General features: G+C 58.6%; 1 protein-coding gene across 1 annotated transcript; it reads left to right on the plus strand.

Moving 5' to 3' along the window:
* The first annotated feature begins 3,736 nt into the window (after window positions 1-3,736).
* Window positions 3,737-12,594, plus strand: HELZ2 (helicase with zinc finger 2). The gene is given in 13 exon segments (XM_059897773.1): window positions 3,737-3,849; window positions 8,095-8,416; window positions 8,496-8,804; window positions 8,807-9,024; window positions 9,201-9,384; window positions 9,486-9,542; window positions 9,746-10,313; window positions 10,316-10,423; window positions 10,489-10,928; window positions 10,930-11,446; window positions 11,449-11,840; window positions 12,139-12,215; window positions 12,299-12,594. Coding segments are annotated over 13 exon segments (3,459 nt in total). The 3' UTR covers window positions 12,453-12,594.
* Window positions 12,595-14,789: the final 2,195 nt, after the last annotated feature.

Raw genomic sequence — 14,789 nt, forward strand, 5'->3', positions numbered from 1 at the left:
TGAGCACTCCTGTGGGCAGAGTGGCACAGGAGCCCCAGGGGGCAGGCGCCATCTGTTCGCAGCAGGGCTCACCAGACGGGCCCGGGGGGTGGGGCCAGATGCCTGATGTCCTCAAGAGGGACCCCGCCCTCTCCCACGTGGTCTCCATCTCCCAGTGTCCCTCCAGCCCCCACACAGCCCTGCCTGAGGTCCTCCGTCTCGGGGGCACCAGCACCCCTACGTGATGACATGTATCCGCCAGCAGGTGCCCATACAACATCGATTCTTGTAAATGGCCACGTGTGCTTGAAAACAAAACGTGTATTTTCTCTTGGCTGGGTGAGTTTCGCATCTATTGGATCAAGTTCTTAACTGTGCTGTTTGGCATTTCATTATTTGTGTTTGTTTTTTGTTCAGCTTGATCCATTGGTTTCTGAGCGAGATGACTTACAATCTCCCTCTTGGTTGGTGCGTTGGTTTGACATCCCTTAAATAAAATACTTTAAAATTTATTATGGGGCTTCCCTGGTGGCGCAGTGGTTGAGAATCTGCCTGCCAATGCAGGGGACATGGGTTCGAGCCCTGGTCTGGGAAGATCCCACATGCCGCGGAGCAACTAAGTCCGTGAGCCACAACTACTGAGCCTGCGCGTCTGGAGCCTGTGCTCCGCAACAAGAGAGGCCGTGATAGTGAGAGGCCCGCGCACCGCGATGAAGAGTGGCCCCCGCTTGCCGCAACTAGAGAAAGCCCTCGCACAGAAACGAAGACCCAACACAGCCAAAAATTAAAAAATAAATTAATTTTAAAAAATTTATTATGTATTTATTTATTATTCTTATTTATTTATTTATCTATTTTAGGTTCCCAGCAAAGTTGGGTGGAAAATACAGAGACTTCCCATCCCACATCCCCCATCCCCCATCCCCCTCCAGCTGGCGCAGCGTCCTCAACAACCCACAACAGTGGGATATTTGTTAAAGCCAATGAGCCTACGTGGATACGTCGTCACCACCCAGAGTCCGAAATTACATCAGGGCCCACTCTTGGTGGTGTACGTTCTACGGGTTTGGACAAATGTATGATGACGTGTATCCACCTTTACAGTATCATACAGAGTAGTTTCACTGCCCTAAACATCCTGCTCTGCCCCCAACCCCTCCCCCCAACCCCTGGCAACCCCTGATCTTTCTACTGTCTCCATAGTTTTGTCTTTTCTAGAATGTCATAGAGTTGGAATCATATAGTCTGTAGCTTTTTCAGATTGGCTTCTTTCACTTAAATGCATTTAAGGTTCCTCCACATCTTTTCACAGCTTGATACCTCATTTCAATTAATGCTGAATAATGTTCCACTGTCCGGATGGACCACAGTTTATTTATCCGTCACCTGCTGAAGGGCATCTTGGTTGCTTCTGAGTTTGGGCAACTATGAATACAGCTGCTATAAACATCTGTGTGCAGGTTTTTGTGTGGACATGAGTTTTCAACTTCTTTGGGTAAATAACATGGAGCATGATTGCTGAATCCTATGGTAAGAGTATATTTAGTTTTGTGAGAAACCACTAAGAAACCACCTAAGTGACTGCAACGTTTTGCGTTCCCACCAGCAACGAATGAGAGTTCCTGTTGTTCCACATCCTCACCAGCGTTTGGTGTTGTCAGTGCTCTGGATTTTGGCCATTCTAATAGGTGTGTTCATGGTATCTCATTGCTTAAATTTGCATTTCCCTGATGACATATGATGGGGACATCTTTTCGTGTGCTTATTTGCCATCTGTATATCTTCTTTGGCGAGGAGGTCTGTTAAGGTCTTTTGCCCGTTTTTTAAACCATGATTTTCCTTTTCTCATTGTTGAGCTTTAGGAGTTCTTTTGATTCATCTTTTGCTTGTGGATGGATGTCCAGTTGTTCCAACACTATTTGTTGAAGAGACTGTCTCTTCTCCATTGTATTGCATTTGCTTCCTTTGACAAAGATCGCTTGACTATATTTATGGAGATCTACTTCTGGCCTCTCTGCTCTGTTCCGTTGATCTGTTTGTCTGTTCTTTCACCAGTACCCACTGTCTTGATTCCTGTAGCTTTACAGTGAGTCTTGAAGTCGGGTAGTCAGTGCTACAACTTTGTTCTTCTCCTTCAATGTTTTGTTGGCTGTTCTGGGCCTTTTGAGCCCTCTCCACATAAACCTTATATTCAGTTTTTCAACATCCACAAAATGGCTTGCTGGGATTTTGATTGGGATTTCACTAAACCTATAAATCAAATTGAGTCCTTTATATACTTTAAGGTTAGGTTACTAGGTTAATAGTTGATATAGCTTCTTGGTTATTGTTTTTCAAACAGGTGGTAACACACTTAGTGTTTGTGAAATCACTTTAGAAGATCGTGTTTTCTTAAACATGAATACGATAGATAGACTACAGTAGAACAGAATGGAACATAGTAGGACAGAATAGAATAGAAAGTTCAGAGTGCATCACATGTTGTAAAAGCAGTACTTTCAGAAGGTATTGCCAATCTTTCTAAGGGTTCTAAGTGGTATCTCGTTGGGTTTTTATGTTCATTTCCCTGGTGACCAATGACTCGAGCACCTTTCTAATGTGCTTTTTGGTCATTTGTATTTTTCTATATGAAGTGGCTGTCCAAATATTTTGTTCATTTTAAGAAAACTGGGCTTTTTTTGGTGGGTGGGGGGGTGCCACACCACGCGGCATGTGGGATCTTCGTTCCCCGACCAGGGATTGAACCTGCGCCCCCTGCAGTGGAAGCGCGGAGTCTTAACCATTGGACCGCCAGGGAAGTCCAAAAATTACTGAGTTTTAAGATTAAAAGAATACAGTTCTTCATCAGATATGTGTATTTTGAATATTTTCTTTCAGTCAGTGGCTTGCCTTTTCTTTTTTCTCACTGGCATCTTTTGAAGAGAAGAAATTTTTGATATTTATGAAATCCAGTTTATCAACTTTTTTGTGCTTTTCATGTATTTTAAAGAAATATTTGCCTACCCCAAGGCTGTGAAGATTTCTTCTGTTTTCTTCTAAAACCTTTGTGGTTTAGCTTTGACATTCAGATGATCCCTTTTGAGTTAATTTTTGTGCAGGGTGAGACGGGGCTAGAGGCTCATTTTCCCTACATTTTTCCCTCCGTTTATCCATTTGTTTGAGCACCATCAGCTGGGAAGGCTGCCCTTTGCCTGGTTCGGTGCCCTTTTTAAGACCAGTTGACCGCAGGTACAGGGGTGGGTCATCCCAGACCCTCCCGTCCCTCCGTCCAATGCTCTCCTGACACCGGCAGTGGCTCTGTCTGGCGCTCCACATGTTCTGGATCCCAGCAACCCAGCATCTGCCACAAAGACCAATCCCCTCCTACAGCTGCAGGTCCTGGAGGCACCAGATGGGCCGCGCAGCCAGGAGCGGACCTCCCCTGGGCGGTGGCAGGCGGGCTGCACGCTGAGGTTCGAGACCCAGAGGCCAGGAGTGTGGACGCTAACCTCTGGCCTCAGGAGCCTGTGTTTCCAGAGAGGATGCGGGCTCTGGCCTCGAGGCCCTGACTGGAAGCCCGATCTCAGTGGACGGTGTGTGCTGGCCTTGGTCTGGAGTCCCCGTGGTTGGGGACGGGGCGGGGGAGGGCCAGGTCAGCCGGGGCTGCAGCCCCACCAGATCAGCCGACCCCGGACAGGAGAGCCCCCGCTTTGCTGCCCGTGCAGACTGTCCTCCGGGCTTGGGAAGCGCCCCGCCCACCCCGCCTTCCTCAGTCCTGATGAGGCCCCTCCCTCGGGTCATCCGCAAGAGGGGGGGAGTGGGCCACCAAGGGACAGGCGAGGAGCTGACCAGCTCACTAGGTGCTTCCTCAGAGGAGCGGTCAGGCCTCAGGTGAGGGAGGGGTCTGATCTGGGCAGCGGCAGCGTGGGGGGCCCCCCACGGCGCCTCCCCCGGGGACAGCATCTTCCCCAGGGTCACCCTCTGCCCGGGGGCTGGTCTGGGGCTCCAGGCAAGGTTCAGGGTGGAGGTGAGAACCCGCGGCGAAGAGGCGTCGTGGAGTCAGGACAGAGAGCACACGGCTGGGGTGAGCCGCGGTGCCGACACTTCCTGGGGTGAGACCTCGTGGTCAGATCCCCCACCCCATCCCCATCTGCAGTGGGATGCGGCCCCCATGACCCTCTCCCCATGACCCCACAGGGAAGGACGATTCTAAGAGGTCCTCCCCACAGGCTAAGCTGGGACCCTCCCGGGATGCTGAAGAGATCTGAGACCCTCCCACCCACAGACACAACAACCTGCTTGCCCAGGGCCAGGTGTGACCTTCCCACCAGCTGGGAGGGTCCCTGGGTGTGACCTTGGGAGGGTCCTTGATGGCCCTTAAAAGCTCTGCTGGGGTGGGTGTAACCAGAGGCTGCTGGGACCACCAGCTGAGGACCAGACCCCCCCTGTCACAGGTAAACAGGCCTGGGCTCCAGGCTGGGCCTCCCCACCCGCGGTGACACTGGGGGCTATCGGGGGCTTTTCCAGGGGTTTCAGGCTACGGCGAGGGCGGCTGAGGAAGAGCTTTACCCACTTGGAAATATGCTGGGTGCAGAAGTCCGGCTTTACCGGAGTGTTAGCAGATGTTTGTTTACTTTTTAATTTAATGTAATTTCAAATGTACACAGAAGTTGCAAAAATTGTGCAAAGAACTATATGCTCTATCTAGATTCACCAGTTGCTTCCATTTTGTCCCATGTGATTTGTCACATGCATAAACTTTTATTTCTGAACCGTTTGAGAGTAAGTTGCAGGTGCCCTGCCCTTGACCCCGCACATTTCATTATTAAACCAGGGAGTTCAGCACTGTTGCCGTGATTATACCTTTGCCCAGCCCACACTCAGATGGTAACTGTCTAATAATTTCACAGATGGGTACACGTGTCTTCCTGACCGACATCCCCTCTGGAGCCCGAGGTACAGTCAGGTCTGTACCTCCTCATCTCTCCACGCTGGGCCGACTCCTCAGTCTTTGTCATTCACGACCTGGACATCCTGAGAGGCGTTTGCAGAGTCTGTGTGATGCTTCCTCCTGATTGGTTGAGGTCTGCATTTTTGAGGCTGTGTCCCCGGCGGTGCGTCATGCCTGGGGCTCATGAAGTCAGGCTGTCCTGTCTCTGGGGACACTGATGGCTTCTGTACCTCTGATGGCTTTCCCTTTGTAATTAGTAGGTAGCTTGGGGAGATAATTTGAGACCACACGGACGTCCTGCTTCACTTACCACTATGATGGCTGCATACACTGTCCTTTCCTAGACCTCTGCATTTATTCCTGAGCAGAGTTTTGAAAGGACGGCTGTGTTCCTAGCAGAGAGGGATGTGGACGAAGGGACCCAGCTGGGAGGCTGCTTAGGATTCTAGACTTGGACGCGGCATCTGGTTCTGGATCAACTTGCTGATGGGTGTAGGGAGGGAGGAGGGATCCAGGATGCCGTGTGTGATGCCTGCTTGATGAGGAGGGGAAGGGTCTGAAGGGGCCGAGGACTTGGTGCCCCAGTACTCTGTTGAATAGAAACGGCGAGTGTGGGCTTCCCTGATGGTGCAGTGGTTAAGAATCCGCCTGCCAACGCAGGGGACACGGGTTCGAGCCCTGGTCCGGGAAGATCCCACATGCCGCGGAGCACCTAAGCCCGTGTGCCACAACTACTGAGCCTGTGCTGTAGAGCCCACAAGCCACGACTACTGAGCGCACGTGCCACAACTACTGAGCCTGTGTGCTGCATCTACCGAAGCCCACGTGCCTAGAGCCCGTGCTCTGCAACAAGAGATGCCACTGCAATGAGAAGCCCGTGCACCGCAACGAGGAGTAGCCCCTGCTCGCCACAACTAGAGAAAGCCTGCACCCAGCAACGAAGACCCGACACAGCCAAAAACAAACAAATAAATAAATAAGTAAATAAATAAGTAAATAAGTAAATAAATAAATAAAAGAAACGGCAAGTGTGGGCATCCCTCTCTTGTTCCTGATCTTAAAAGGAAAGGCTTTTCACTTTTCACCATCAAGTTAAGTGTGGGTTTGTCACATATGGCCTTTGTTATGCTGTGGTATAGCCCTTCTATAAGCCCAGCATTTTAAATGTGCTGTTGAATTCAGTTTACTAGTATTTTGTTGAGAATTTTTGCATCTATATTCATCAGGGGTATTATTGGTCTGTAATTTTCTTTTCCTGTGGTGTCCTTATCTGGCTTTGGTATCAGGATAATGCTGAATCTGGGAGTGTTCTCTCTCCTTCAGTTTCCTAGTTCTCGTCTTTGTAATAATTTTCCTGCCTATTCTTGCTTGTTTATGTTGTGCTTTTCCAAATGAACTTTAAAATCAGCTTATCAGCGACTTCCCTGTGGTGGTCCTGTGGGTAAGACTCTGAGCTCCCAATGCAGGGGGCCCGGGTTTGATCCCTGGTCAGGGAACTGGATCCCGCATGCATGCCACAACTAAGACCCAGAGCAGCCAGAATACATAAATAAATACTAAAAAAATAAAAAAATAAATAAAATAAAATCAGCTTATCTGCCCTCTAATTCGTCTCAGCATTTTTATCGGAATTGCATTAAACTCTTAGATCCATTTAGGAAGGATGGACATCAGATGTATTACATCTCTTTATCCATCCCACTGTCAGAGGTGTTCTACTGTGGCTCTCGGGAACTTTTCGGTTCTCTTGCATATTTATTGTTAGGCTCATCCGCAGGTCTTCTGTTTCTGCTGTTATTTTTGGAACGTTTTCCTCTAGCTGGATGTTTGTATACGTTGAGGCTCCTGACGTGACAATTCATGGCACTCAGCCAACTTCCTGACCTAATGGGAATCTTCCATTGCCGCCCCTCCCAACAGGACGCCCACATGGGTGGACGTGGATGGGCTTTCTGTGGGAGGGTGGGTGTTGGTATATCAGTCATCTGTTGCTGTGCAAGACATCACCCCGAAAGGTGGTGGCTTAAAACAGTCATAACCACTTCGTCTCACTGCCTATTACCGCACGGTGGGAGTGGTTAACTGGCGGCACAGTCTGGGGGTCTCTGTGGTGGAGCTGGGAGATGCGTCTGACTCCGGTGTCTCCCAGGAGAGCCAGGAGGAGCACGGGGTCCCTGACACGTCCCCGTATCCGCTGGTTACACGGCCGGCCCTCCCCTTGTCCAGGCAGCTCTACAATCTAGGAGGTGAGGCTGGATGAGGTCACGGCAAGTAATGGTGGGTGATGCCTGGCACAGGCCAGACATCTTTGGTGCATTTTAGGGGGGTAGATATAACCTCAGAGTCTCCCTGGGTTAGAGGGCAGGTCTCCTCCCACCCAGGCTGGCTGGTGCCATTGAGGAAAGGGCCCCTTCCTGGGCGGGGGCCGCCCACCTGCTCTGCTGGGAGCACTTTTCCACATGCTCTGTTTTTCTGGGTTTCTCTCCCCGCAAACCTGCAGCCCTTTTAGCAAACTGCCCAGGGTCACACTCTCCCTGCCCTCCGGGGACCCCGGCGGGGCCTGACTGGAATTCTGCTGAGACCCAGGGGCTCTCCCACCGTGGACCAGCGGAGGGATCGCGGGGCGACCCCAGGGGCGGAGAGACCACTGTGGTCTGGGGCGGCCCTGGGACCGGGAGAGGGGGCGGTGGAGTGGGGGGCATGAGGTAATTTCCACACTCAGAGGTTTGAGTCACCCAGGGGCACAATCGCTCATGGGAGAGTCAGCGACCTCCGGACTCTGGTCCTGACCCGGCTCCCGCCGCCCCCGTTTATGGACATCAACCCGGGCTGGGGTCGCACCGCTGGCCCCCTCCTGGAGGTGGACTCAAGTTTTCCTTTGGAGCGGCGGGTTCTCGGACCCAGGGCTGGCGCCCCATTTCCTTTTACAACGTCATCTTTGTGTCGCCGTCAGTTCCCTTGCCCGGGGGAGGGGCGGAGTGCGTCCGAGCCCCGGCCCGGTGTGCACGGCCCCGCTGACCTGGCTCTTCCGTCCTCTTGTCCCGGATTTCTCATCGCAGGTGAACAGCCCAGAGGACCAGCTGAGCCTCAGATTCCGCCCCACAGAGCCAGGCCAGCATCAGAGACGGCACTGCCAGGGTCACAAAGCCACCGAGGAGCTACCTCTGGCCGGCCTGCGCGCCCAGGTGGACCTGCGTCCGGTGCTGCTTCCGCTGCACCCAGCGGCTTGATGGAAAAGACCTACTTCCTGAGCAGGGTGGAGCGCAGCTGCCCCAAGAGATCCCGCTGGCCCGCCTGAAGCCAGCCGCCAGGAGCAGGGTGCGGTGTGAGGCAGACCGCCCGCCCACGATCCCGCGGCTCACGCGGCCAGGTCTGCCGCTCCTACAGCCGGGGCTCGGCTGCCGGGGCCACCCCAACCAGCGCCCCTTTGCCAGGAGCCCCGAGGAGGCGCCGGTCTGGACCTTTGAGCGTGAGCACTGCGGCAGCCGTCTGGGGCTGAAGACCCGGGTGCGGGGCAGCGGGGCCCGGGGTGAGCTGCGCGCCTGGCCGAGGCCATCCGCGCGGAGTGGGGGGCCGCTTCCTGCAGCTCTGCTCTCCCTGCTTCCGGCGCCGCCCGCCGCGCCTCAGCCCCGTGGGCTCCCCGGGGCTGCTGCCCCAGGCACGGAGCCTGCCGCTCTCTCCTTTCCCACGTGAGCACCAGGGCCGCCGGAAGCCGCACGGCGTGGAGGTGTGGCCACGTCTCCCGCACGGCCAGCCGCTGGCCTTCCGCAAGTCGGTGGGGCGCGGGTGGCTGTGCGGGCAGGGGGCGTCCTGATGCCAGGGCGACCACAGCGCCGTGGAGGTGGCCGTGTGGGAGGCTGAGGGGCTGAGTCTCCATCACAGGGAGCTGCTCACGCCGCGCGCCCTCACTGGGGATGGGCACACGCACCCCCACGGCCAGCCCCCCGCGTCCAGCTGTACTGCCCCACCTGCCGGGCCACCTGCGGCTCCGGGAAGGCCTTCGAGAACCGCCGCTGCCCCCTGGAGCATACACAGATGCTGGCCTTAGACATGGCTGTGCCCTGGGAGCACCGCAGCCTGCCTGCCGGACTTTCCATGCTGGAGCTCTGCCCGAGGTGAGGATGGGGCGGCGGGATGCGCCACCTTCAGCTTGAACCAGGGTCCCCTGTCCCCTCTGTGTGGCCAGCACCTCCCCAGCCTCTGAGGGGTGGGGAAGGGAGGTCTAGGGAAGCCGCTTGTGCCAGGCGCCGTCTTGCGGAATTTATTCTTGCCCCCCTCCCCCGCCCCCCAGGCCCAACCTCTGTGAGTTTGGGGACGTGTGCATCAAGGCGCATTCAGAGCAGGAGCTGCAAGAGTGGACCCAGCGCGCCGGGACCGTGGCGCTGAGGGAGCACACAGCCTGGCGGGAGGGGCTGCTGCCTTACCAGGCCCGGCCGCTGGCCGAATAGCAGCAGAGCCGCAGTGAGGTCCTGCTGGTAAGTGGAGGCCGAGAGAGTGCGTGGGGGCAGGGCTGGGGCCAGGCTTCCCTGTGCGCCTGGCTGAGGCCGCTGAAGGCGTATCTATGCACTTCAACCAGCCCCTGGCGCATCAGGCCCAGGAGAAGCAAACTCAGCACACCTGGACCTTCACTGAGGTGAGGGGTCAGCACAGCCGGGGGTGGGTCAGCTGGGGTCTGGGCTCTGCAGTAGCCTCTCCTGAGGCTGTGATTAGGCTGCCCTGCGCGGTGATTCTGGGGGGGTATCTGGTGCAGAGAAGGAGGGGCCAGGCTGGTCACCCTGAGGGCCCCACGCAGCACCACCACCTCGCTCAGCATCCACAGGGGCTCAGTGACCCCGTTTTGCAGAGGGAGCCCCGAGGTTCAGAGGTTCAAAGAGGCCAAGGACCCTGCTGGTGTCACAGCCTGGAAGCAGGAGGGGAGGGAGTGGTCTGTGCACCAGCCTGGACCCTGATCGCTGGGACAGGGTCCAGGGGTCACCTCACCATCGTCTTCTCCCCCAGGCACCCCTGCTACACGTGGCCCTGCTCAAGCAGGCGCCGGGAGCACACTTCTCACTGGCAGCCCCCAGCCTCTCTCCAGGCCGGGTCTGCATGCTGGGGAAGCACTTCTGCACGCCCGGCTCCCCAGCCCAGCTCCGGGTTGGGGTGCGTGTGCAGAGCTCTTGCTTCGGCACCGTCCAGCAATGGGTGGTCTTCCACTTCTGCCCCTGGCCAGTGCTGCTGAGGTAGCTGGAGCTGCAGCTGGGCCAGGCGCACCCCTGGGGGCTCTGGGGGACGCCAGCGCCTGGGCTTCTGGAGGAGCTGGAGCGCTGGCACGCTGGCAACTGCCACGTGGGGCCTGGTGTGGAGAGGACGGCCAAGTACAAGGTGCCTGCTCTGGGCCTGGAGCTCTGTCCCGGCGGCCCCGACCCGGGCCCATCTGAGCCGTCAGCTATCTGCAGAGGCTGCACCAGCGTCTCCACGAGGAGGAGGCGGCTCTGCAGCAACTGGTGGCCGAGTGGGTGGGGCCGGCGAGCGGTCGGGGGCCGTGGAGGGCCAGCCAGGCCCCGGCTCTGGTCACTGACCCGTGACCTCCCCACCAGGCTGAACCTTCGGGCCGGTATCCCTGCAGACGGCGCTGGAGACGCCAGCCCTGGACATCCTCTTCCCGCCACCGGGAGCACTGTACGCGCAGGGGCCCATCCCCTCCCGGGTGCCAGATACAGACGAGGGCTTTCCGCTGGGCTGAGCGGTCAGCACAGCCCTCGTGGCCCCCGTGCCTGCGCCTGACCTCAGGGTGCTTGAGGCCCCCGTGGAGACCCGGGCCGGCTCGGAGCAGGCGCCGTGGCTGCTGCCGCCCACCCACTACTGCGCATCCCTGGGGCTGCAGCCCGAGACCAGGCGGATCTTAGAAGTCCAGTTCCAGGTGGACCTGCTGGCCTTCCCCCCCTGGCACCAGGCCATGGACGCACTGCCCGAGGAGCAGCTGGTGCTGCCCAACCCGCTGGCCTGTGCCCTGCCCTCCGCCCGTTCTACCCGCCCTGCCAGGCAACAGCAGGCAGAAGCTGCCAGTGGCGGTCACCACGGGGACCAGCCCAGGGGGCACGCAGCCCATCGCCCCGCTGCCAGCTGCTGAGTCCCTCATGCCCTTCCTTCTCCCTGCCCCCCGCAGGGCAGCAGACATCTATATCGCCTAGCATTTCCACAGCCACGCCAGCAGCGGTCACCCCAAGGCCACTCCGCTCTGGGTGATGGACACGGGCTGCCCACTGAGCCAGACAGACGCGGCCACGCTGCGCTACTGTTGCCTGACCAAGGACTGCCGGGCCTTCCGCGTGCCGATGTGGGCCGAGCTGGAGCGACACCGCGTCGTGGTCGCCACCGCGTCCCAGGCCCGCAAGCTCAGGGTGCCCGCCAGCTTCTTCTCCCACATCCTCATCGACGAGGCCACCCAGATGCTGGAGTGAGAGACGCTCGCCCCGCTACGCTGCGCCACGCCCGGCATCTGCCTGGTCCTGGCGGGGGACCCCATGCAGGCCGCGCCCAGGCTCTCCTGCGCCACGGGGGCCCCGCGGCAGGACCCACGCTGTTGCACCGCCTGGTCCAGCACTACCAGGAGGGGACGCACACGGCTGCCGAGAGGAGCCAGGTCACTGCGCCCGGGAACCACCGCTGCACCGAGGCCATCGTCAGCTTTGTCTCCCGCCACTTCTACGTGGCCGGGGGCAGCCCCATCCATGCCAGCGGCAAGATCCTGCACCACCCCCAGCACTAGCCTCTCACCTTCTGCCACGTGGCGGGCAGTCCGGAGCACGACATGTCTACGACAACTTGGCTGGACACGGCCGAGGTCGTGCAGGTCGTTGAGAAGGTACAGGAGGTCTATGACACCTGGCTCCACTGCTGGGGCCCCCAGGAGCAGAGGGCCATCTGCGCGGTGTCCCACGGTGCTCAGGTAGGCAGTGCCCAGCTAGCCCCAGCTGCCCGGGAGAGCCTCCCTCCCCCACTCCCAGCGGGGAAGCTTGGCAGAGGACAGGGTACCGCCTCCCTGCCCCGTGGCCTGGTGGACCTGTGTGCCCCCAGGCTGGGCCTCCTCGGTCTCAGTTTCCCCTTCTGTACAAGGGGCTGAGGTATTCACCTCCCAGGGCATGGGGGCCAGGGTCCCGTTTTTGTCGGGGTTGCTGTCCTTTTGGGGCCCCTCACTGCACACTGAGAGCTCACCTGGGCCTGCTGACCTGGCCGTGTGTCCCCAGGTGAGCATTGCTGAGGCAGGAGCTGAGGAGGAGGGACCTGGGCCAGGTCTCTGTGTGCAGCTTGGAGATCCTGCCAGGTGGGTGCTTGGTGCTGGGGAAGTGGGCCCCCTCCCCCTCCCCCTCCCAGCCCAGCCTGACCATGTGACCATCCCCCTCCCAGGGCACCCACCCTTGTGAGTGGGGGTGCTGACCATGGTACACACCCACCGGAGCCTGCTGAACCCGGGGGCACTTGCCCTGGAGTTCTTCACGGACGCTCGCATGCTCAACACCGTCGTGAGCATGCCGGTCCGGGGGGTCCTGGACCAGCATGAGACCTGGTGTCCCTGGGAAGGTTTGGGGTCAGGAAGGGAGTCCTGTTAGGGCTGCTCCTTGGTCTTTGGCCATCCCTGACCACACTGGGTGCCATCTGTGGGGCTCACTTCATTTTTTAAAAAAAATTTATTTATTTGTTTATTTTTGACTGTGTTGGGTCTTCATTGCAGTGCGCAGGCTTCTCATTGTGGTGGCTTCTCTTGTTGCGGAGCACGGGCTCTAGGCACGTGGGCTTCAGTAGTTGTGACATGCAGGCTCAGTAGCTGTGGCTCACGGGCTCTAGAGTGCAGGCTCAGTAGCTATGGCACACGGGCTTAGTTGCTCCGCGGCATGTGGGATCTTCCCAGACCAGAGCTCGAACCCGTGTCGCCTGCATTAGCAGGTGGATTCTTAACCACTGCGCCACCAGGGAAGCCCCTTTTTTAAAAAAATACACCAAAAGCCAGTGTCTTTTACTGGAACAGGGTCCTCAGCCCACACTCAAGGAGGCCTCCCTGGAAAAGGCGGCCTTTTCTCTGCCACCACTGCCCCGTCTAACTCAGACCCCCAGCCCTGTGTCCTTCAGGGGCTGGCGCCCTGGGAGGGGAACCAGACGACAAGACCCCTGCGGGGGTGCAGGGCTGTGATGGCGGTGCCCCAGGCGGCTGTCGTGTGCTCCACCCAGATTTCTGCAGCCCCCTCACACCCTCAGGCCTGCTCCCAGGTCAGGGCCTTTGGGACAACCTGCCCGGGTGTGCATTTCTTTGCAGGACTGAGGAACTTCACCTGCCCCTCAGGGTGCATTTTTGTCCTGCCTTCTGTGGAAACCTCTGCCCCCGACCCCAGCCCTTCCCGAGGCAGCTCTGACCTTGGAAACCGCTCTCAGTGCAATTCCACTTCCCCATGGCCTCTGTGCAGTGGCGATAGCCTGGTGAGCCCTGCTCCAAAGAGCACTTCTCTTCTAGGGCAGCCACAGAGGCATGGGGAATTCTAGTGTCTCTCGAAAAAGCGCTAGAACAGAGGAGGAGCAGCTGCCCCGAGGCAGGGAGCCAGTCCCTCATCAACCTGGAGTCAGAGAGGGCTTCCGGGAGGAAGAGGCGTTGAAGCCCCGAGGGCGCGGCGCAGGAAGCGGGGCTGGACCGCGGTCAGACAGCTGCGAGGTGGGGCCGCGGGCGGAGGGCGGGGCCTCGTCGCAGTGAGGGCCAAGCTTTTAAGTCTCGGGCGCGATTTGAAGCCTGCGGCCGTGTGTACCAGGCAGCGAACGAGTCCAGCTGAGAGAGAGGCCCGCGAGGCGCAAAGCTGCGGGCACGATGGGGCGGGGCGGACGCGCACCTGTGCCCCGGCCTCCATGGCCACACCGGGAGGGCGCTTCGGAGCCGCCCACAGCCGGGTACCTGCGGCTGGCACCGCCTTACCCGGTGAGGGCGCGAGGCGGGGCCAGGGGAGGGAAGCGCTGACCCCGAAGTCCCCCGGACGGCGTGCCAGGCCCCGGGACGCACGGGCAGCTCCCTTGGCGAGCCCTCACCCCAGCGTGCGGGTCTCTGGACCAGTGTGACCCTGCACAAACCCACATCTCTGGTCCCCTGGCCAGCTCCTGCCCTTCTCCCCTCCCCAGACTTCTGTCTGCCATGCCCCACCCTCTGCTGCTCCGGACATTTCCGTGGAGCAAGCACGATGACTCTGCCCTGGACCCCTGGGAGCCTTGGGACAACTCCATCTGCAGGACATCCAGGAGGGAGCCCCTCAGCCATGCGCACACAGGCGGCTGGAGAGGCCTGGGAGGGGAGCCACAGGCTGAGACCATACCAACCCTGCAGAGGACACTGGCCATAGCTGGGGTGGGTGGTGCTGGGCCTTTCTGACCCAGTTAAGGTCCCCCCCTCACCAAACCGCTTCTCAGTGGGGAACGGGCCCTGTTCCTGACCCCTTGCCCTGGCCACACCTTATCTTCTCAGGGGCCTGCTGTCCTAGTGACCATCACGGTGTGCGTGGTGGTGGACGGAAAGCTGGTTAGCAGTGTACTGAGGGTGGCTCTGGGCCTCTTCCCGTGGACAGCCCTCCTCGGCCGTAGCCAGGGTACACGGTGCTGTCCCTCCTGGACCTGAAGGGCCAAGTTGCTGGAGCAGGTAGACGCCGAGGACTGCATCACCTTCAGGAAGTGAGCGAGCTGCTGGCCGAGCTGCGGGTCACGTGACCACACTGGCGGGCAAGGACAGACTCTCTAGGTCGCCCGCCTGGGGCTGGACACCAGGAGCTGGTGGGGAGGGGCGATGGGCTGTAGGGAGGCCCCCCCCCAAACAGAAGGTATGCATTTGTGTGGATCTGGGGGAGGTTACCCTACCAGGCTCCCTTGCTAG

Source organism: Balaenoptera ricei, chromosome 15 (assembly GCF_028023285.1).
Source record: "Balaenoptera ricei isolate mBalRic1 chromosome 15, mBalRic1.hap2, whole genome shotgun sequence".
Classification (NCBI taxonomy): Eukaryota; Metazoa; Chordata; class Mammalia; order Artiodactyla; family Balaenopteridae; genus Balaenoptera; species Balaenoptera ricei.